Here is a 19,319-nt window from a genome sequence, read left to right as displayed (position 1 = left end):
ATAGAATAACACGTACTGTTATTACCATCCAGGGTGCTGTGCAGGATCTATATGACACTATATATCGTATAGCGGGTAATTTTCGTACAAACGTCCGTTTTCTTAGGATTGTACAACAAACCTGCAATGGTGCCGTGCGTGTGCACAGGATAATAAGTGTAGCATGCACTAGCACAGTAGATGCCATGTGATGTAAATTCATGCAACCCACTTAAATTTTTAATTTTCGCACAGCTCGGATAGTGACGTTGAATCTCAGTATTGCGGTAGAACAATTTCGTTGTTTTAATTTATGTATGATGCTCTTCAATACGAAATAATACGAACATTTTCACCATACGAAAATAACCCGCTATATAAGGTAACTTGACTATAAATACTGTGGCTCAGATTTAATCTGGAGATGACGATACTTGGAGTGATTGTGATTGTACTACAGGTAGTTCTAGTGTCCAGTCAAGTATGCCCAACATGGTTTATACGCCAAGAAAACAAGTGTGGGTGTGGACAACAGATCAATACTATATTAACAGTGCTCGAATATGACAAACAAAGATGAAGGATTCTGCCTAACTTACAACAATGATACAGATTTGAACATTTTGGAGCCTGTCCATACAACACAAAACGTCGAGTATCTAAATTCTGTGATGTACCCTCCGATGCATCAAAGCTAGGTGAGGAGATTGCGTGGTCCTCTCAATCGCACAGGGCTACTCGTCACTGCCAACCAAGACTGGGACCAGCCGTCTTCTCTTACTACAAAGAGTGTAAGGAATGCATGCCACAGCCTTTAGGATGGTTACTCTTCTTTGTCAGGCTCACAGTACCGTTAACTTTGATATGTGTGATTGTTATTGTGTTCCAAACAAATGTTGCCTCTCCAGTTTTGTTTTGATTGCTCAGGTACTATAAGAACTCTGTTGTGTAGTAATGAGCCATTTGATATAAGTGGATATACCCACTCTTATTCCAGTTGTAAATTTGCCGCTGATTTTGTGGGACTATTCAATTTGGATTTCTATTTCCTTTCTTTTTGTATTATAGGTATTACATTGTAGTCATGGATCATATCAGCCTGATCATTAGCCCATGTGGTTTAGCTGCTGCCGTTGAAGACAAGTTACACATTAGACACGATCGTCAACAGATAACAAAGCTCCTTCCACATCATTTCAGCGACCCAAGCGAATATAAACCGTTGCTACCACCGCCAACTTGATTAGAATTCCAGCAGACGATTTGCTCAATCATCCACTACCGTAGAAACTGGATTATTAGCGCTTACTCGACTATAAGCATATCTTTATTTTAAGCGCATGCTCAACTGCAGGCTTCTTATACTCGAATTGAAACGCTTTTCCAATTATGCGACGGTTATTAGTGAAATTTTAGAATTGATTCAGCTAGTTTTGTTTATCTATGAGCTAGTTAGCTTGTACAGTGCAGGATAGCTAATATAGCTGGTGATATCCATCTGGAAGGACTCTCTGGGCATGCTGTTACCTTGTCTGATCATGCTGAGAGAATGTGAGACATGGATGAGGTCCTTTTATTCCAGATCTTTGGACTTATTATAATTTTGCTATCCAGAGTGGTGTTTATAAAGTTATTCCTATAGTCACTAGCTAAACAGAAAACACAGTTACTTGAGTACGTTATTATTTCAATTTCATACTTTAACTGAGTTAAAAAGGAAAAGACAAAAGCAGGGTGTCATACAGGGGGAAGGGGGATATCCCCCCCCCCCTTTTTTGCATTCAGGTACTAGTTGTATGACTGAGTGTCCATAGCTGGCAATTTTACATACGATAACAGGGTATTGAAGACCTTTTTTTTAGCAAAATGTTCTGGTTAATTTTCTATTTCCCCCCTCTACTTCAAAATCCTGTATGACACCCTGATTAAAGGGTCATGTGGGGGTCAATAAATGCAATTTGCACACACAAGTTAGCGAACAGGTAAAGATGCTTGATTTTTAAGAGGTAAAATACAGGCTCTTTTCAACAGTAAATATAGAACTTGCACACACCTGTCGTCTACTTGAACGAGGTAGACCTTTGACCCTCCAGCCTCCACTAATACCGGTATGAACAGAACTGACAGCAGCTAAGCCTCATGTCGATACTATATCTAGATGTGTGAGCAGAGAATTATAAGACAAACATTCAAAATACATGCCATAGTTCATATAAAGTAACGTGCACTCAGGATACGAATTGCCAACTAGATAAATACATGCATTTACTATTAAAAAAAGGTTGGTAATACAAAAAAGGGCGAAACATACACAGGTTATTAGACCAACCACAACCACAATTGTATGTTCGCTCTGCACATTTCCTTCAGGTTTCTGATACCAGTAACTTACCACAAGTGCTGGGCCGGGGTTTAATTAATACGAGTCGTCCCAGCATAACAGTGCACTCATTACACACTTGCAGCACACAAGGTATCCTCAACAGAACCTCATTTCTTGCATCATCCTGGAGAGTAGTTTATCAGTACTGTACTGAATCATTGAATGGTCTGAACAAATAATAACTGATCAAAACCTACAAAGTATCTCGTGAGTAGAAAATAGACCTTAAGAGTGTTCCACAATAATTATAGAATTCTCTTCTCAACCTTTCCTAGATCCATCCGGCCAGGCCACCTTCAGTTCTCTGCAGCTTAGTTGCAACCATGTGGTTTGGGGCACAGAGTCCTAGATCCTCTGCATACTGTACACATCATTATCATTTATGACTTTCTTAAGTAACGCTCTTTACCTAGTCCTAGGCCTAGTGCTGTTGCTTTTATCATCTGAACATTCTCAGCAAGGAATCTAGTCGTTATGAAGATCTACAAAGATGTTAATAAGCAGTGTAATACTCAAGAGAACAAAGTTCCAAGAATTAGTGACAGGAGAACTTGTGAAACCTGATGGCTAGTTCCGTAACCCAAGAACAAATTTGTACAGACTCACAATGTCTAGCTGAGCTCTCTACCATGTTCCCTAATATCGACTACAATGTTCTAGTGTCAGTATTGCAGGCACATAACGGACGTATGGACACAACAGTGGAATATTTTATGGTCACTTCGAATACAAATTATGTAACCGAAGACTTTTCCAGCACTCGTATAGATTTTACTGAGAACCCTTCCCAAGATATGGTGGGTCAGTTCAGTGAGGACATAGGTGGACTGCCTGAGATGCTACCAAGCTTCATTTACGATACACAAGACACACTGTACACTAGTGACGAGGACAGCAGTTTCACCCGTAGTCGATCCCCCAGCCCTGATAGTGACGTGAACTCAGAGGATGACCCTTTACCCACCTATGAGGAGGCATGCACCGACCATGACCGATTACCTGAGGCTGTGTATATTGAGGATGAGGGGGAAGGTGGGGAGTATGGAGAGTCGAGGGTTGAAGAGACTGTCGCCAGGGAGACTACAACACAAGTCACCGGTGTGCAGAGTGAGTTGTGAACACAATGACATTTAAAGCTTTGTTCCCTATCATAAAGTGGTTCCATGTCTTAAACCACTGCACAGCAGTTCTTACAGATTATTTAAGGGTGAATGTCTGTTTGTTTAGTTGTAATATCTGAGTCTACTCACCTGCACTGCATAGATTTAGTTTTCTGTTTAACTTTTGTTACCAATCTTGTCCACTGCAGGTAAGAAATACAAGAAGGTTGGAAAGCTTGCAGGCAAACTGAAGAGTAAAAGGTTCAAAGTCAAACTAGCCAAAGGGAAGAAAAAGTCAGAGCATTCGATATCTGCCAGACAGGGATATGCTCCACTGGGCTCTGGTAAATAGGATAGTGTTTTTTGTGTGTCTTACCTCAGCCTATGGTAAACATTTATACTATTTCTACATGACATTGTACGTGTGCTGCATGATGTTACTAAGCTGTTGTTTTTCCGTGCAGATCAAGAATTACCTGATGCGGAACTAGAGGGAGACTCCACATAAACTTATTAATAGTTATAAATTTATTAATATTCAGTCACTTTTCTACTATTGGTACATGCTGACATGCACAGTTGCAACATGTACACATGATACAAATTGTTTTCTGCCTGTTGGCCAGTTGGGTAATGGTCGATACTCAAACAATTGCATATGAAGTCGGGATATGTGAAGATTAACATGGCAAAATCTAGAGATGAGGATGGTTTCCAGATAGTGAGAAGGAGGAGAGGACAGAGGAGCACTAAGCCACCACTATCCCCAGTAGGACTAGGTCACCTTGAGGAGGGTTTACCATCACGAAACATCATCATTAGGATAGACACATATAGGTACAGAGGATTTCAGGTTGGTTAAAAGTGAAGCGCACTTATAATTAGTGCAGTCATGATTACACGTACGGTGTGTAATATGCAATTATCGTACTTATTCGAATTAAGGCGACACTTAAAAAAAAGGCCAGAGGTCGTTTTGGAGGTTGAACAATTATGTTGAAGTCCGTATCGCATATTTAGAGGGTCGCATCTAATTGGAGGTTACTCTACTATCCTCGATTATAGGTCGCTTAAATTACCTGCGGCCTGGAATCGAGGCTATGGTTTGACCTCTATTTAGGACGTGACATAACAAATAATTGTCGACGCAGCAGTCGCTACTTTTAGAGGTCAGAAAATTGGAAAAGATCGAGAGTGTCGCTTTAAATCAAGAAGTACGGTAGTTGACTGCACTTCAACTTTTAACTTAGTACCCTAATTATAGCGGGAAATTTTCATGAGGTTCAAAACACGGAAATTAAAACTGGGATACATATACTCCCATGCACCGGTATTTCACATGCAAAGCTGTTGGTAGGTGTAGTTTCCTGGCATTGAACCGCAAATATTAGAACCCACAGAAATGTCTCTCGACTCTCAAACCAAATAGAAAACATTTCTTGCTGTATTATTTAACAACCCAACCCTAAAATCCTCTGTAAATTTCCATGCATACCGTTAGTACTTTAAAATAAACGAGGCCTTCGTGTAGTTAAATTAATACATGAAATTTTTATTTGAGCATTCTTTAAGCCCCCTCCAGTACGTCCCTTGCTCAATTATGAACATAACATACAAGTCGTTTGATAGATCAGTTTTTTCATCATTTCAGAAATTCAATACGGCAATCGCAGTTCTTGCAACAAATTCAGGGTAAGCACAAATTAATATCAGAAACACAAAATTAATAATAATTATATGCACAGATGGCCTAGACTGTTCCAAATTCAGAGAGTTTATCTGTTACGGGATAGGTCGCATTGGAAGCTGCTCCATATCCAGACAGCAGCTGGCCCTGCTACTGGAGCTGTGCCCAAAGGGAACACCCTGTTCTCTGTTTGACCCAATGCTTAGCTCTGAGGAGAGAGAGGCTGTGGAGAGAACTGGATGCAGCCTACTACCACACAATGAAGTGAGTTGGGGTTTTAAGAACTTTTGCTGCTGAATGCACAAGGCCACATATAAATGTTAGCTTTCCCCAAAAATGTGTGCCATAATTTTCCCTCATAATAATTATAACATGATTCTACAGTTGTGCAAGCACCCAGTCCACCATTCTACACTGTTCTTCATGCCTCATTGTGGAAGAGCTATGTACAATAACCTACTGTGGTCTAACTGGAGCCCAACCTCACTACCGTGTGTGACAATCATTGGGAATAGACTCAGCAGCTATTTGGAGAGGTAAACGACACACACACTTTTAAAACTTTAATTGCCCTTTGATTACAGGCTGCCTACAAAGCATCTGGCCAAGGAGACACCTTACATACACAGAGTATCCTATTCATGAATTAATTCACACACGTGTCACATTGTAGAGACCAACAATGTGACTCGTAAGTACTCTTAACTCAAACCCAGGCACTACAGTACTCCACGGAGGTGACCCTTTCTAACACCTACCCTGACAGCACAGTATTCAATGACCTTGCAATACATACATTCCCAGTGGAGAAACTGCTAACAGCTCAACACACGGAATGGACAGACTGTACAGAACCAATCATTGACTCAAATGACCCAGAAATAATCGTCACATGATAATTACTATACCAAATGTATGTGCATTTGTTGGAAAGAACTATTATGTATGATTTCAATCCGTGTACCCTACAGCAAATTTGGATGGACCCTAAATTAAGAATAACTCCTAAACCGGCTACATAAAATATTTACAGGGGGGCGTACATTTACAATCCCATGTCCATCCAATCCATGATTATCCTTATAGGCAGGTGACAGAGATCCTTAATGCTCAATCCTATGAATCCTATGAATCCTATGAATTGCTCCCATAATCCATGAATTGATCCCTCCAAATGTTATCCATATCCACTAATCCAGTAAATCTTTGTCCCTTGCATGAGATTAGGAATTATCCACTCCAATCCACAATAGTGTTACGCTAGTACAGTCTGACTGTGAAAGTCAATAGTACAATACAAAAGTAAGCAACAGCTCAAAATACATAGCTCAAAACTCATAGGCAAGAAACAACAACTTACAAAGAAAATCAGCAATAACCTCAGACAGTACTACATGTATGTCATCATATGCATGTCAGTGTGTGAATATATACTAGACTAGTATATAATATACAGGGTAACAGGATGTCATACCAAGTGCAGAGAACATCCAAGAAGTTTTTCATGCAACAGTTTGTTTGATGGGCCCTTTTTAACGGGAATGTGAGCGGGACCTGCTACGAGATCGACTCTGACGGCTGTATTTGCTGGGCCGTGGGGAGTGGGAACGGGATCGAGCCCGGGGAGAACGGGAACGGGCCCGAGGTGAACGAGAACGAGCTCGAGGTGAGCGGGAACGAGATCGTGGAGAAGGGGAACGAGAGTTTCTTGGGTCCTTCACACGGATGTAAGTAACCTCACCCTGGAAAATATTAGAGCTTAAATACATCGTAATCAAGAAACATTTTTTAAGCACACGTATTGTAATGAAATTTCAGGCTTTATAAATATACGCAGAAAATATTATAATACCCACACAGTACCTCATGAGATTTGAACTTGCTGTCATCCAAATCCCTGAGTGCCCTCTTCATGTGTTCTTGACGTGAGTACTCCACCGTCCCAGTGCCATCCTTGTATACATCAGTGTAGATCACATCACCAGCTTCACGGAAGTGATCCTTGAGGTCCTGCCATGAACCCGTGGGGGGCAACCCAGACACGAGGAGTTGATACCCCCTTGGCCTGCTCCCACGGTTGAATCCCCCTCGACCCCCTGAGTCACGGCCGCCTCTATATCCACCACGGTCACCACCGCGATCGCGATCACCACGGTCATTACGGTCACCACGACCCTTGTTTGAGCTGTTCGGATACTCCACTTTGATACGATAGCCATCAAAGCTGTAGCCATCTCTGCCCTTCACAGCATCATCGGCATCCCTGTGTGTAAATTAACATGTTTAGTGTTGATCACAATCTAAAATGTGTGCATGAATGCACATAATTATAAAGCAGAGCCCAACCCTGTGGAACGGCTCAGGTTTTGTTTCACTGAACAAAAAATTCAAAATTCAGCCCAATCATAATTATTGCAGACATAGTTTACTAAATAAATGTTTCACTCAGTCTAGTAATTCAAAATGAAACAACACTACAGCTAGACAAACCAGCACATGGGCCAACCAGGCTAGGTCAAGTTAGAGCTTATTGGGACGCAAAAGTTGACTTTTGCAGTAGCTCCTTCACAGGCCTTGGATTAAAGAAAGAAGGCCTGCTATTATTTTTGGATATTAATTTTTAATCAGAAAAAATATCCCGAATGAATATACAGACAAAGAATACTGTCAGTGTACACAGAGCTGTAATTACCGGTAGCTAGAAAGTCTAATCTAATCTCTAATCTAGGTTTATTCGAAAAGGAAAGGGATTGGAAACGACCAGGCCGCCCTGTGTAAACGGGTGAAACACTCCGCATAATGATTTTGCGCTCGCGAATATTTTCGTTTTGACCGTACTCTGGTTGTATTTCAACTGTTTCTAGCTCTCCTATCCACTAGCGGTCCACTCAGGGGCTGGGAGGTACTCTAGAGAAGTAAGTTTAAGTTTACACCACTGACAAGCTCGAAGTCTGTTGTATCAAGAGTTTATGATAGAGGAGAGAGTATCAAACATAGGCATACTGTACATCAGATGTATGCGGAGAGTAACGTGACTTCCTGTATCTGTCACAAGCTTGGAATTTGCACACTGACCAATCCAGTGTGGGTGATGTAATCTATCAAGAAAGTAGATTACATCACCCACACTTGGATGGGTTGATAGATTACATCACCCACGCTTGGATTGGTCAGTGTGCAAATTCCAAGCTTGTGACAGATACAGGAAGTCACGTTACTCTCCGCATACATCTGATACACAGTATGCCTACGTTCGATACTCTCTCTCTATCATAAACTCTTGGTTGTATTTACACTGTTTTTGAGTTTAGCTTGAATTACTCCATGTTAACTTTTCTCTTTCCCTGCTGTGAAGCCGAAACAGCAAAAGACATCGCTTGACTTGGTTATTATGTATCTAAGTGCTATATAGAATGGTTTCATGCTATGGACTGTACTGTTCATAAACGTTGGCAGTATAGTTCTTTCGTATACTTTTAGACACACCACGGGCCTTAACCTCCCACGACTTCATAGTAAGGGCAAGGGCGTATGAAGAGAATAGGGCACAAGGGTTTCATACAGGGGGGGGCGCCCTGGGATTTTTAAAATGCCTAAAATCTCTTCAATAAAACTATAGACTACAGTACTTAGTAAAATGTATGTTTGAAGCACACAAAAAACCTACATTGTGCACCTCAGATAACCATTTCTCAAAAATTGTTCCGGGAGAGGACCCCCAGACCCCCTTCAATTAAACGTTTCCCCCTCCCAACTAAAAATCCTGTATGAAACCCTGCAGTATGCAACTCACAATGTATACTGTGTATGTGTCATATTATTGATGAGTCAGCAGGATATGATATATTTAGCCAACCGCCCACTAGAGGAGGTTGGTCAAGATTCACGTGAGCTTATGTTTTCTATGTAAAAACTCCAAACCGCTGAGTCGGCATTTTTTATCTACTGTCTTCCATTAGCTCGTTTATCTCTCTTGTATAACATCTCCTGTTAGTTTATGAGTCGTAGTAGTTTAACACTATGATTGCTATACCTGCTACATCAAGACAGGAGTCAAAGAAACGAAGGAAGTGCAGCAACAACTCAAAGTTTGTGGTTTCTGGCTCGTTGCTTCTAGTACGACTATGCTACTCACTTTCTAAGTATTGCTAGCATCATTTACTACTAGTATAGAGAGCTACAATCATTTGCAGTATATTAGCTTAGCTAGAATAGCTACTTTCTCTACAAGTTTCTGTATATCTTCACCGTGCACGCACAAAAACAGTGCACGTGCAATGCATTCTTTACTATTTTTAGACATAAGCCCCCGCCCATTTATAATACGATAGATTGTAGTTGCATGCCTTCTTCTCTTCATACGCCCTTGGTAAGGGCTATTCCTAGTTTAGTAATAGTGGCTGAGTTGCTTAGTCGACCTTTTAGAGTTATTCTTTTTAGAATAATCAACATTAATTTCATCATTTCTATATACAGCACATTGTATGGCAGTCAAGAAAGGTAATGAGCATGCTTACTATAATCCTTTGTACTTTTAGCCATGCCCTATAACGCGGAGTGTTTCACGCAAACATTTTCGTTTCCAATCCCTTTCCTTTTCTATCTATGGTTTATTGCAATATTTCACTCTGCAGCTCTTATCTTCCTGATAGCTTTTCACAAGGCTAGTTTTAGCTTTCACTCTGTTCAAATGATCACACGTGAGTAGCTATCAGAATGACGGATAGGGCTAGAAACCTTCAATCAAACTGTACGTACAACAGAGTTGCTACCACTAGATTACTCGTTCTATCTACCACTTCCTTTCCGTTGTGACGTATTTGTTTAACTGAGCATATATACAAACATTTTTGTTCAGACCAAACTAGCGCATGCGTAGATGAAGTGCGGCTGTGGCCTGGGATTGAGGCTAAACTACACCCTACCAGTCCACAAAACCAGTATTGCAGTTCTCAACCCTTTGCACACATACAGGATTGGATAACATTTAACCATCGAGGAGACTGCTTAAAGGGGTGTAAAAAGCTACTTAAGAAGCTACTTAAGGGCTACTCATGCAATTGCAACACTCTCACACGTACGAGTAGCTACCTGTTGTCTTCAAACTCTATGAAAGCAAACGGTGACCCTCTGTTGTTACTGTGGAGATCGACATCAACAATTTTGCCATACTTGTAGAAGAGGTCCTCCAAATCACGAGACCTGATATCAGGGGGTAGGTTCCCTATGTACACTTTACAGTCGTTGTTTCCTCCACCACCATACATGTTTCAAACCTCTGCAAAAAATATAGACATAGCGCAACACATTTGGTACAGTGTCTAGCCACTCTGTAGCACAATACACTTACTCAAGGATTAAAGTCTTGTTGAGCAGCCACAGTACAGTACAGAGATCAAGAATCAGCAGCATGCAAGAACTGAAAGCAGAGTTTGAATCATGTGACTGCACTGGATGGGCGTTGCCCATGTGTGGCTTGGTCTCGAGGTAACAAAATTCATTAAAAATATTTAGAATTGTGTGTACAAGTCAGCTGTATTAAAAAGAATGTTGCAGCAATTGCACTGTCTGCACAACTATACATAAGCTATATAGTGGAATAAAAGAATCTCTAAGCTTGAATCTCTAAGCTTGGATAATCTTATTAAACTGGGCTAGCTCTTCAGCTGAGAACAGTTCCGTCACCTTGTCTTTCTTGGAGACCTTTTGGTAGTATTGCACGGGAGGTCGGGCTTGTCCATGGTTGTAGTATTCGAGATACGTTCTAGTGTGCTCTCTGGCAGCAGTCAGCTCAAGATCGCCCTTCCGAACTTCCTCTTTTACAAACTCTGGGTACGGGGTTACATCTCGATTCTTGAAAACAGCCTCTTCAATCTGAAGTGTCATCCATTTTAAGAGAGCTACTCTTCCGTGATAGCGTTGAGTCAAGGGGATAACTTTGTCCTGGATAAGACCAATTTGATTGCTATCAGCCCCGTTTTGAGCAGCGACCAGTTGAGCAAGGGTGACAGCAACTTGCATACGAGAGCAAGAAGGTCCAATTCTTTCACTGGCATGGGGGTCACCTGCAGAATGAAAACAGAATGAAAACAGTCAATTATGCGTTTACACCGACATCTAAAATCATGTACATGAGAAGCCACCTGTTAGCTAATTGCAATTGCAACTATAATGACAGCTGAATGAGGTGTTTGGAAACATAAACTTCCTTTTCCTTTATCTAAGTGTCACATCAAGGGTGTCCTAGTGTCATTAGTATCACCAGGCCAAATAAATCTGCCTAACCTAATATTTAGTAACCGAACATATATATGAACATAAAGTGATACTACATATACAGTGAGTGTAGCTTCTACGTAGAACGCTGAAGCGCTTTATTTTCTATACCAGTTGACAAAAAGAGTACCCCTTAGATACAAATACGTATACACTCTAATTTTGGCACTAATATTGGGCCATAATCAACATCATAAATTCACATTGTCACCTACAAGCAACCCAACACATACCAGTCATTCCAGCAGGGTCATAAGTCCTGGTCCCTGGTAGGTAGACAACCCTCTCACACCCATTCTCGTGCTTCACCACTATCCTCCCAGCAAAATTGATCCCCCACACAGCTACAGGGGTAGGATCTACAGTCAGACTGAACCCTGGGGAGTCACCTTGCACTTCAAACGAGGCTTGGGCCCTAAGGTCAGAGGCTACGGTTTCGTTGTAAGCAATACCATGTTCCTGGAAATCAAAGTGGAACTTGTTCACGCCCACCGTGTAGAGATTGGGAACAGTATTTTTGTTCAGGCTCAATGCTTGAGGTAGAGAGAAACCAGTTGAGCCATCTTCTAAAGCGAGATTAGCTTCAAAACTAGCAGGCACAGTCACACAATCCATGTCTTGCCGTCTTGACAATCGAAGAGTTTTTAATTGACTGCACTGAAAAGTAACATCCTGTTTTACAAGGTAGTCTACTTCCTGCTTTCAGATGACAGGATCTAGGAACCAAGAACCAAGAGTAGAATAGTTAACTCTTGTCTACTTAGGAACCCAAAGGAGCCATAGACAGATGCTGCTACTTAACTAGTCTCTTCTTGTAATGCTCAACACACTAAACCTTGGCGACCATACTTGTACATTTTCCGGTGGTTTCAAACCATAACGACTGAGTCTGCTTTGAGGGACATTATTATTTCAAGGAGCAGGCTGGCCAGCAGACGTGACATGAGGAACTGTAACTAGTTAGGCGTGGCCCCAAAAATGGGGCATTATACATGTACATATATATGTATCCTTCAATTTGGAATAAAGATTGATAGTTCCACAAGTACAACAGGTTACTAGGTACAAAGACAGTAACAATGAGATAACTAAGAGAATACCAAATGTATAGATATAGTTGAAGTTCAAGTCTATCCTGACTTGAAAAGCAGTACTGCTACTTGTCCCAGGTAAAAATAAATAAAATGCTTCGTCTCGTGAGTGACATAAGAGCCAAAGTTCCTTCCAACAATGCAGTGCCATGTCGGGTTGTATTTCTTGTCAAACTCCTTTTTGATGTAAGCAGCTATGTCCTTCTCAATGTTGAACTTCTCCATGGCCTGAGTAGCACAGTCTACAGCATCTTGCTGCATGTCCTCAGACATGTCAGCATTCTTGATAACTGCTTTTCTCTCAGTCATCCTGCATGATCATGAGACACAAATAAATAAAATGCAACAATTTTTATAGCAGCAACTTACTTTCCTCTCTCCACAAAGTTTAATACTGAGGATGTGTGTGCTTTGTGAAGATAGAAATAGTGGTCATTGGTCGTTGTCAAGGCTACTAGATACTGGCAGAGTCCTGTGTCAGAGTCCTGTGACAAACTGGGCGTGTTTTTAGAACTGTGTTTGCACATGCGCGCTTCTACGGGCTGCTAAGTGGGTGTTTTTGTATCCACAAAGTTTTGCCCCTTTTTTGCTTTTTTGCATCAAAGCCACAGAACACTATGCCATAGCTGCTTAGTGTTCTGTGGCTTTGCATGCTATCATGCATGCTATGATAGCATGCATTGACAGTCACATCTGTGCCTTAATATTGACGACTAACATTAAAAGTCAATGAGTGAGTGACTGCAGATACGTCAAACTCACTAATCTTTTATTCATGTGTATATATATACATGTAGTAAACTTAACTAAGAAAACACATGTAAAATCAAGAGGAATGCTAACAATGTTAGCATAGTCAGTCTCACGGATATGTTAGTAACATATCCGTAACTATGCAAATGGCTATGCAAGAATTGAACTGCTCTTGATAGAAAGGCTGATAGAAAATAAGGACATGCGAATGCTTTATAATTATTATGATGCTCAGTACTCATTGTTACCTGCTAAAATTTTTAATCAGTCTGCACCTCTGCACAAGATGCAGTAGATACGCATGCGCATAGGGGCGTGGGAGGAGACATCCAGTTGTGGGGAGTGGTTTATGAGGATCAAAAGAGAATGGAGAGTTTGGACTCGAGCTGCACTCCTCTGAAACATAAGTATGATGATTGTTTCAATGCATGGTTTAGGGACTCTTTCTTAAATAGAAAAGGCCCTGATCATGAAACAGCTTGTGGAAATATCTTTAAAGAATACAAAATCTGTTTGAAGGTAATACCAGTGCAGTCAATTTATACAAATAATTATACCATTAAACTTCCCAGGCTGCTGTGGAGAAGCATAATATTTCTAAAGAAGAACTCAACAGAGATTTACTTGGAACAGATCAAGAAATGAAGCCTAGAACATAATAATTATAACAGATCCAGAACATTCACATGCATGATTATCTCACTTCCCATTTCCTGTCTGAACTCTCTGAAAAGCAATATTGAAATCTAGCATGGCTGAACTAACTACTGACACTCCTGGTAGTGCTAGTGGTGATGAGGGTGCAGCTGCTGTGCAGTACCCACTGGAAGTAGAGTACTGTGAGATATGCACAATGCCTCCTGAGGTGGGAGTCTAGTCATGTACTTGCTCTGTCGAAGTTATAATTATATTGATTAGTGTCTTGTTGTTAGGTTATTAGTCAAAGCTATTTGTGGAACGGTACCTTGTGTAAGGGAGTCAAGTTAACACCCTCACAGTAACATTATGCGATCGACAAACAATTTATACATGTGCTGTATGTTTATACCCCCTTAATTAGAATTCAAGTAGTTTTACCATGATTGTATAAATAAAAATTGTAGTAGGACTATGATCGAGCTGTGTATGATGTATGCCTACGGTAGATAACAGATGTACATATATATATATATATATATATATATATACACCTTGGATATACACTACAGGTGAAATTGGTCATGGACTGATGGATAAGTAGATAGCCATGGATTGTATTCTTGCTTTAAAAGCATTATAATACCCAGTTTTGGATACACTTTATACCGTGCCTGCCTACTGATGTTGATTTGGGTAAGATGGTATGCATTACTGCAGTACTGCGAATACGGTCCAAATCCATCAAAGTGTTATGAGTGGATGAAAACCAATCTTCCTGACTGTTATACAAGACTGGTGGAAAGAGGTAAGTTAGTCCATTCATTTATTTGTAAAGCATGTGAGATTCTCCTCATCAGTTTTTATTGTTTCCCCACAGGTGTTGGAGGGCTCACTCTAGCTGATAGCAAACGACAGAAAAGAGGTATAGAGTTCAATTAAAGTGTGCAACTTCTGATCTACTGTCTTAATCCCTGCCCACAGGAGGAAAGGCCATTCGTAAGATAGTCCATTGTGAAACTCCCAAGCAGATCAAAGTCTCAACAGTGGTACGAGGGAAGAAGAAACATGTCACCCTGATAGTGGGCCTTAAAACGTTTGGTAAGTGCAATATTGTATGTAAACTGTACTAGTGCCGTGCATGCATACGCCACGCCCCCCCTACATTTTTACCAATTGCTCCCCTGACCCAAAATTCTTGATGCAGCCCTGCCCGGGCTTCTGTATAATTATAGCTTTCAAAATGGCTTTTCCAAACAGTTGTGCTTTTTTGTGGCCTCCCTTGTGAGAGTAAGGAGAAAGAAATACCGTATAGGTTTTTTTTTTCGTAATTATAAATTGTATATATATACGAAAATTAAAATTGCGCTGTCTGGGTAGTTCATGCGAAAATTACTCTGTGCACGGTATACCCTCAAGGTTATCATTCTTTTTTTTTGCAGGTATTGATCTGAAAAAAGCATCAAAATCGTTTGCCCAACACTTCTCATGTGGGTCGTCAGTGACCGGGGACGATGAGATAGTGATTCAAGGGGATGTTAGTGATGATGTTATCGACTTCATTCAGGGTAAATGGCCTGAGGTGAGTAAAACTCATATATTTATGTACAGTGGAACCTCCATTAACGACCACCTCCAAAGAGCAACCACACGCTATATACCAGCCAAGAGCTTAGGTCTGGATTGAAACTACAATGACTTCAATGTAAAGCAACCTCTCAGGAGCGACCACCTCTCTACTCTGTATAACGAGCAGCTTTAGCAATGGCAAATAGTCTCCCAGAACGGACAGCCACACCCAGAATTAGCATGCAGGAAATTCTTGCATTATTTTGCACAATCGTGAAACCTAGCTGTATATAGCTTGTCCCTACAGCCTTTTCAAAGCTTATATGAGCTAAAGAAGCAGTTAGCAAAGCTTCAAGATTCATTTGCAGCAAGAAATGACTCATATAGCATAATTATATAGCTGGCAATCGAACCCTCCCAAGGAAAACCACCTCTCTATTACAGCCAAAAGGCTGTTCTCTGTTTTATGGAGGTTTCACTGTACCTACAACTTATAGCATTATACATGTGCCATGTATAGTGGGGACTATGTTTAAATTTAGTTACAGAAGCACTGTCCTCAGTATAAAATTAATTGATGTCCCTTGTTCTGACGTTCCACTGTGTATATTGGTATATAATTATGAGCTTTTCTTACCGTAATTGTACTTGATAATGTACACGTCACCGTCTTTATGCATATCACTTAGCTTTTCATAACTGTTTTGCAGGTTGATGATGATTCTATCAGCTTCACCGGAGCTCAAAAGAAATGAATCAAACTTTTTTGTTCAACTTGTTGCAGTATTAATTTTATTGTCACCATAAATAATAACAAGACATAATGATTCAGAAATTAATTGTGAACTATTTGCCACTACAGAAGTCTCTAATTCCACCTAAGAAGTCATTGACATAACACTGGTGCTCAAACACTCGATAGAACTCTAGAATCTCTTTAGAAAACTCTTCATTGATGCCCCGCTCATTTAAGAATTCCAAAAGGCCACTGTACAGCTCCTGTTAGGGAAAACACAGTTCACGGTTATTAACAGTAGGTTCAAATGTACATTGCAATGGCTAATGCTTAGTATAATTATGCATCGGTGTGCATGCGCAAGCGAGGTATACGGTAGTGTGTAGATTGCTACAGCTGCTCAAATCAATCAAGTGCAAGTAAGAGTTTCTATACATGTACGCTTCTAGTCATGAATGGATTTTCAAAATAATGCTTCGTTCTCGAGTTATGCCTAGTTTTGCTTACTTGGAATGCCATTGTAGGCCTTTTCAGAAGAGTGCATAGAAAAACTTGTCCATTGAGTGTTGCTACTCTACTTAGTAGTTAACTCTGTACTAGAACGCTAGCTATTGGTAGCTGCAAGAGTGAGAAGAGAGCTGCAAAGCTCTGCTGATGCACCATTAATTTTAGACTTGAACTTTGGTATCGATCGTTTTAACAACAATCATGGTCGATCATTACCCACTCTTTGCTGGATTCTGGCATGCAGCAATTAATTAATGCATATGATATAGATTAATTAATGTGTGTATAAAAGCTATCAGTATCTTTATGTTATGTAGCCTTGGCATCTCCACCAAGGCATCAGCACCCACGGTGCTTTCATTATACACATTTATTACACCGTATAGTAGGCAGTTTTTTCGGGGGGGGGGGGGGGGGGGGGGGTACCATTTTTGTCAAGGTTCTAGGTATTAAATTTGTATCAGTGAAACATAAAACAAGAAACAGCTTGTAGGGAGCACAACAACTAGCACGGCAAAATCCTGTCAGTGAAACCATAGATAGAAGAGGAAAAGGGATTGGCAACAAAAGTACCCTTACTCTGTAACACCTGCTTTACCCACGGTTTAATCGAGGCTGTGTCTACAAGCCAAAGCTGTAGATAGGCGTGGCCGGGCTAGCCAAGCTGATGATTTCTACACACAGTGCATAATAAACTACAAACCACAAGCAAATATGCTCAGTCTGTGCAACTCATTTATATTTAAAGGTCTATGCAGTGGAACCTCCAAAAACGGACACCATGGGGGAACAGTCTTAATTTGGCTGAGGTGGTCTTCCTTGGGAGGTTTTGATGTTCTATGAGTCATTTCCTGCTGCAAATGAATCTTGGAGCTTTGCTAACTGCTTCTTTAGCTTATACAAGCTTTGAAAAGGCTGTAGGGACAAGCTACAGCTAGGTTTCACGATTGTGCAAAATAATGCTATCTCAGCAATAATTTTCTGCTAATTATGGGTGTGGCTGTCAGTTCTGGGAGGTTATTTTTCATTGCTAAAGCTGGTTGGGGGCTGGAAAGCTGCTCGTTATACGGAGTATAGAGAGGTGGTCGCTCCTGAGAGGTTGCTTTTCATTGATTGAAGTCATTGTAGTTTCAATCAGGACCTGAGCTCTTGGGCCGTTATGTAGCGTGTGGTTGCTCTTTGGAGGTGGTCATTAATGGAGGTTCCACTGTACCTATTTTAGCAGCACGCTTACATGTTTTAGCAATACAAGACTATATAAATAGCAGCAGTATGCTTATAACTTTACTGGAATGTCCCTTTTACTAGGTGTGGTCGTCATTAGCAAGTAATACACGTGGCTCATGGGCATGTTATAAAATGCTGAAATAGATGATGTCTCGAGGAAACACCATTTTCTTATTTTGAGCGAGTTAAACGGCGTAACGCGGATAGTTTTTGAGGCTTTAGTGCATATTCAATGTAAAATCATTACGTGCACTTCCGTTACCAATCCCTCTTCCTCTTCGATCTATGGTGAATAAAGCTTGTAGGGAGCACAAACAATTAGGACAAGGCTACTTCTGGCACACGCGCATAGGTTACAGTAAACCGTTTGCTTTTGAATATTTACGATTTTCTTATAATGATTTTTGTGAAACCATGATAGAAATTTGAAGCACATACATGATTAATATTAAAATGCACCTCAGAAAATGATGTTGAATTTGCATAGTAGACTGCTTCTGTTGTCCCCTTACTGCTTGGGGTTACTGACACAGAGTCAATCCTCATACTATTCCAGTCCATGGTTTCATCATAGGGGCCAAACTCCTCAAAAAGGCAGTCAAATTGCATTGTACTGCCCTGAGTTTCAGAAGAAAGTTACAGTAATGCCAGGCATATATAGCACACATTACCAACATGAACAAATACTTACCGCTTCATTTTTCACACTGACTGAGAAGACTGGTACAGAGACTTGCTGTAGACAAACATATTCATCACAACAGTTTGGGAAAATAGAGCCAAATACAGCAACACATCCATGTATTGGACATAGCTCCAGTGTACACATTAAACAAAGCTTTGATGGCACACCTCTTTCTCATCAAAATCTTCCCCTTCCTCCTCATACAACTCTTCTTTCCCAGCCTCCTCAAAATCGCCGTCATAGTCACCCTCACCCTCCATCTCATCAGACACCACTTCACTGGCCCGATTGACGTCTAACTGAACTTTGACTTCCTCACTTTTGTAAGACCGCAACAGTGTAGCTATTGAGCCATCTACTGACACATCAAAAGCGGAGAACGTTGGGAGATTCTCGAGCATTTTTTGTTCTGTTGAGATTTCAGCCTTTACAACGTTGAGGAGTTTTGACAAGGCTGAAATTGAGCAGAGTTCAAGGCTTTTGTATTATTTTGTATCATTGACTAACCTTTGGAAGATGAGAATGATCTCTTTGCTCCATGACTTAATGAGGGACTAGTTCTGGCTGTAAGCCCTCTGCTTACAAACCCATACAGTGTAGACAATCTTGAAGCCATCACAAGCACTATAAAGGTACGTACACGTACACGTGGGTAAAAGTCCACGTGGAGTTAGGTTGAAAGGTCACTTT

At 40.7% G+C, this 19,319-nt stretch overlaps 7 protein-coding genes across 12 annotated transcripts in view; 2 read left to right on the top strand and 5 right to left on the bottom strand.

Annotated features, from left to right (window-relative positions):
- The window catches only part of LOC135340085 (uncharacterized), a 33,266-nt gene extending 30,538 nt beyond the window's left edge, over positions 1 to 2,728 (bottom strand). For all 4 annotated transcript variants that reach the window (XM_064536385.1, XM_064536386.1, XM_064536392.1 and 1 more), the window contains exons 1-3: positions 2,587 to 2,728; positions 2,372 to 2,486; positions 2,033 to 2,133 (exon numbers count right to left, since the gene is read on the bottom strand). The gene's annotated coding sequence lies outside the window, so the exon portion shown is untranslated. The remainder of the gene's footprint in view (positions 1 to 2,032; positions 2,134 to 2,371; positions 2,487 to 2,586) is intronic.
- A 48-nt stretch (positions 2,729 to 2,776) lies between these two features.
- Positions 2,777 to 6,045, top strand: LOC135340088 (SRR1-like protein). Of its 2 annotated transcripts, XM_064536401.1 has the most exons (8): positions 2,811 to 3,469; positions 3,672 to 3,806; positions 3,927 to 4,299; positions 5,114 to 5,154; positions 5,208 to 5,413; positions 5,534 to 5,685; positions 5,734 to 5,779; positions 5,866 to 6,045. In XM_064536401.1, the coding sequence occupies exons 3-8, from the start codon at positions 4,121 to 4,123 to the stop codon at positions 6,043 to 6,045; spliced, it is 804 nt and encodes a 267-aa protein (XP_064392471.1). In that variant the 5' UTR covers positions 2,811 to 3,469; positions 3,672 to 3,806; positions 3,927 to 4,120. The 2 variants fall into 2 exon arrangements, with proteins under 2 accessions (XP_064392472.1, XP_064392471.1); XM_064536402.1 differs by lacking the exons at positions 5,534 to 5,685; positions 5,734 to 5,779; positions 5,866 to 6,045 and having other exon boundaries at positions 2,777 to 3,469; positions 3,927 to 4,315; positions 5,208 to 5,296.
- Positions 5,108 to 10,639, bottom strand: LOC135340089 (serine/arginine-rich splicing factor 1B-like). Of its 2 annotated transcripts, XR_010396189.1 has the most exons (5): positions 10,500 to 10,639; positions 10,241 to 10,427; positions 7,013 to 7,412; positions 6,624 to 6,891; positions 5,108 to 6,423 (listed from the first exon to the last, which is right to left on the bottom strand). XR_010396189.1 is itself a non-coding variant. In XM_064536403.1 (4 exons), the coding sequence occupies exons 2-4, from the start codon at positions 10,414 to 10,416 to the stop codon at positions 6,682 to 6,684; spliced, it is 786 nt and encodes a 261-aa protein (XP_064392473.1). In that variant the 5' UTR covers positions 10,417 to 10,427; positions 10,500 to 10,639; the 3' UTR covers positions 6,424 to 6,681. The 2 variants fall into 2 exon arrangements, 1 of the variants encoding a protein (XP_064392473.1); XM_064536403.1 differs by lacking the exon at positions 5,108 to 6,423 and having other exon boundaries at positions 6,424 to 6,891.
- On the bottom strand, positions 10,632 to 12,111 carry LOC135340087 (uncharacterized). Its single transcript, XM_064536399.1, has 2 exons — positions 11,659 to 12,111; positions 10,632 to 11,214 (listed from the first exon to the last, which is right to left on the bottom strand). Exons 1-2 carry the CDS (start codon positions 12,038 to 12,040, stop codon positions 10,775 to 10,777), a joined length of 822 nt encoding a protein of 273 aa, XP_064392469.1. The 5' UTR covers positions 12,041 to 12,111; the 3' UTR covers positions 10,632 to 10,774.
- Positions 12,112 to 12,437: 326 nt separating this feature from the next.
- On the bottom strand, positions 12,438 to 13,058 carry LOC135340092 (dynein light chain 2, cytoplasmic). The gene is made up of 2 exons (XM_064536406.1): positions 12,886 to 13,058; positions 12,438 to 12,826 (listed from the first exon to the last, which is right to left on the bottom strand). Exons 1-2 carry the CDS (start codon positions 13,041 to 13,043, stop codon positions 12,556 to 12,558), a joined length of 429 nt encoding a protein of 142 aa, XP_064392476.1. The 5' UTR covers positions 13,044 to 13,058; the 3' UTR covers positions 12,438 to 12,555.
- A 914-nt stretch (positions 13,059 to 13,972) lies between these two features.
- LOC135340076 (density-regulated protein homolog) lies at positions 13,973 to 16,313 on the top strand. The gene is made up of 6 exons (XM_064536373.1): positions 13,973 to 14,134; positions 14,626 to 14,713; positions 14,786 to 14,830; positions 14,890 to 15,006; positions 15,348 to 15,487; positions 16,185 to 16,313. The coding sequence occupies exons 1-6, from the start codon at positions 14,021 to 14,023 to the stop codon at positions 16,227 to 16,229; spliced, it is 549 nt and encodes a 182-aa protein (XP_064392443.1). The 5' UTR covers positions 13,973 to 14,020; the 3' UTR covers positions 16,230 to 16,313.
- Positions 16,250 to 19,304, bottom strand: LOC135340073 (complement component 1 Q subcomponent-binding protein, mitochondrial-like). Its single transcript, XM_064536368.1, has 5 exons — positions 19,137 to 19,304; positions 18,797 to 19,083; positions 18,636 to 18,680; positions 18,404 to 18,562; positions 16,250 to 16,473 (listed from the first exon to the last, which is right to left on the bottom strand). Exons 1-5 carry the CDS (start codon positions 19,243 to 19,245, stop codon positions 16,321 to 16,323), a joined length of 753 nt encoding a protein of 250 aa, XP_064392438.1. The 5' UTR covers positions 19,246 to 19,304; the 3' UTR covers positions 16,250 to 16,320.
- Between the last annotated feature and the right edge of the window lie 15 nt (positions 19,305 to 19,319).

The sequence above is a fragment of the Halichondria panicea genome, chromosome 8 (genome assembly GCF_963675165.1).
Source record: "Halichondria panicea chromosome 8, odHalPani1.1, whole genome shotgun sequence".
NCBI lineage: Eukaryota > Metazoa > Porifera > Demospongiae > Suberitida > Halichondriidae > Halichondria > Halichondria panicea.
Note: the sequence above shows the minus strand (reverse complement) of the source record. Positions and strands in the feature narration are given on the sequence as shown.

Coding starts and splice junctions, on each gene's coding strand:
- LOC135340088 (XM_064536401.1), top strand. CDS start 4,121: ATGAAGTCGGGATATGTGAAGATTAACATGGCAAAATCTAGAGATGAG. Junction 5,414..5,533: donor GCCTACTACCACACAATGAA/GTGAGTTGGGGT, acceptor ATGATTCTACAG/TTGTGCAAGCACCCAGTCCA. Junction 5,686..5,733: donor CTCAGCAGCTATTTGGAGAG/GTAAACGACACA, acceptor CTTTGATTACAG/GCTGCCTACAAAGCATCTGG.
- LOC135340089 (XM_064536403.1), bottom strand. CDS start 10,416: ATGTATGGTGGTGGAGGAAACAACGACTGTAAAGTGTACATAGGGAAC. Junction 7,413..10,240: donor ATAGAGTTTGAAGACAACAG/GTAGCTACTCGT, acceptor ATTTACACACAG/GGATGCCGATGATGCTGTGA. Junction 6,892..7,012: donor GCAAGTTCAAATCTCATGAG/GTACTGTGTGGG, acceptor AATATTTTCCAG/GGTGAGGTTACTTACATCCG.
- LOC135340087 (XM_064536399.1), bottom strand. CDS start 12,040: ATGGATTGTGTGACTGTGCCTGCTAGTTTTGAAGCTAATCTCGCTTTA. Junction 11,215..11,658: donor TGACCCTGCTGGAATGACTG/GTATGTGTTGGG, acceptor TTCATTCTGCAG/GTGACCCCCATGCCAGTGAA.
- LOC135340092 (XM_064536406.1), bottom strand. CDS start 13,043: ATGTGCAAACACAGTTCTAAAAACACGCCCAGTTTGTCACAGGACTCT. Junction 12,827..12,885: donor AACTTTGTGGAGAGAGGAAA/GTAAGTTGCTGC, acceptor ATGATCATGCAG/GATGACTGAGAGAAAAGCAG.
- LOC135340076 (XM_064536373.1), top strand. CDS start 14,021: ATGGCTGAACTAACTACTGACACTCCTGGTAGTGCTAGTGGTGATGAG. Junction 15,007..15,347: donor AGTGGGCCTTAAAACGTTTG/GTAAGTGCAATA, acceptor TTTTTTTTGCAG/GTATTGATCTGAAAAAAGCA. Junction 15,488..16,184: donor TTCAGGGTAAATGGCCTGAG/GTGAGTAAAACT, acceptor ACTGTTTTGCAG/GTTGATGATGATTCTATCAG.
- LOC135340073 (XM_064536368.1), bottom strand. CDS start 19,245: ATGGCTTCAAGATTGTCTACACTGTATGGGTTTGTAAGCAGAGGGCTT. Junction 18,681..18,796: donor AAGATTTTGATGAGAAAGAG/GTGTGCCATCAA, acceptor GTTTGTCTACAG/CAAGTCTCTGTACCAGTCTT. Junction 18,563..18,635: donor TCAGTGTGAAAAATGAAGCG/GTAAGTATTTGT, acceptor TCTGAAACTCAG/GGCAGTACAATGCAATTTGA.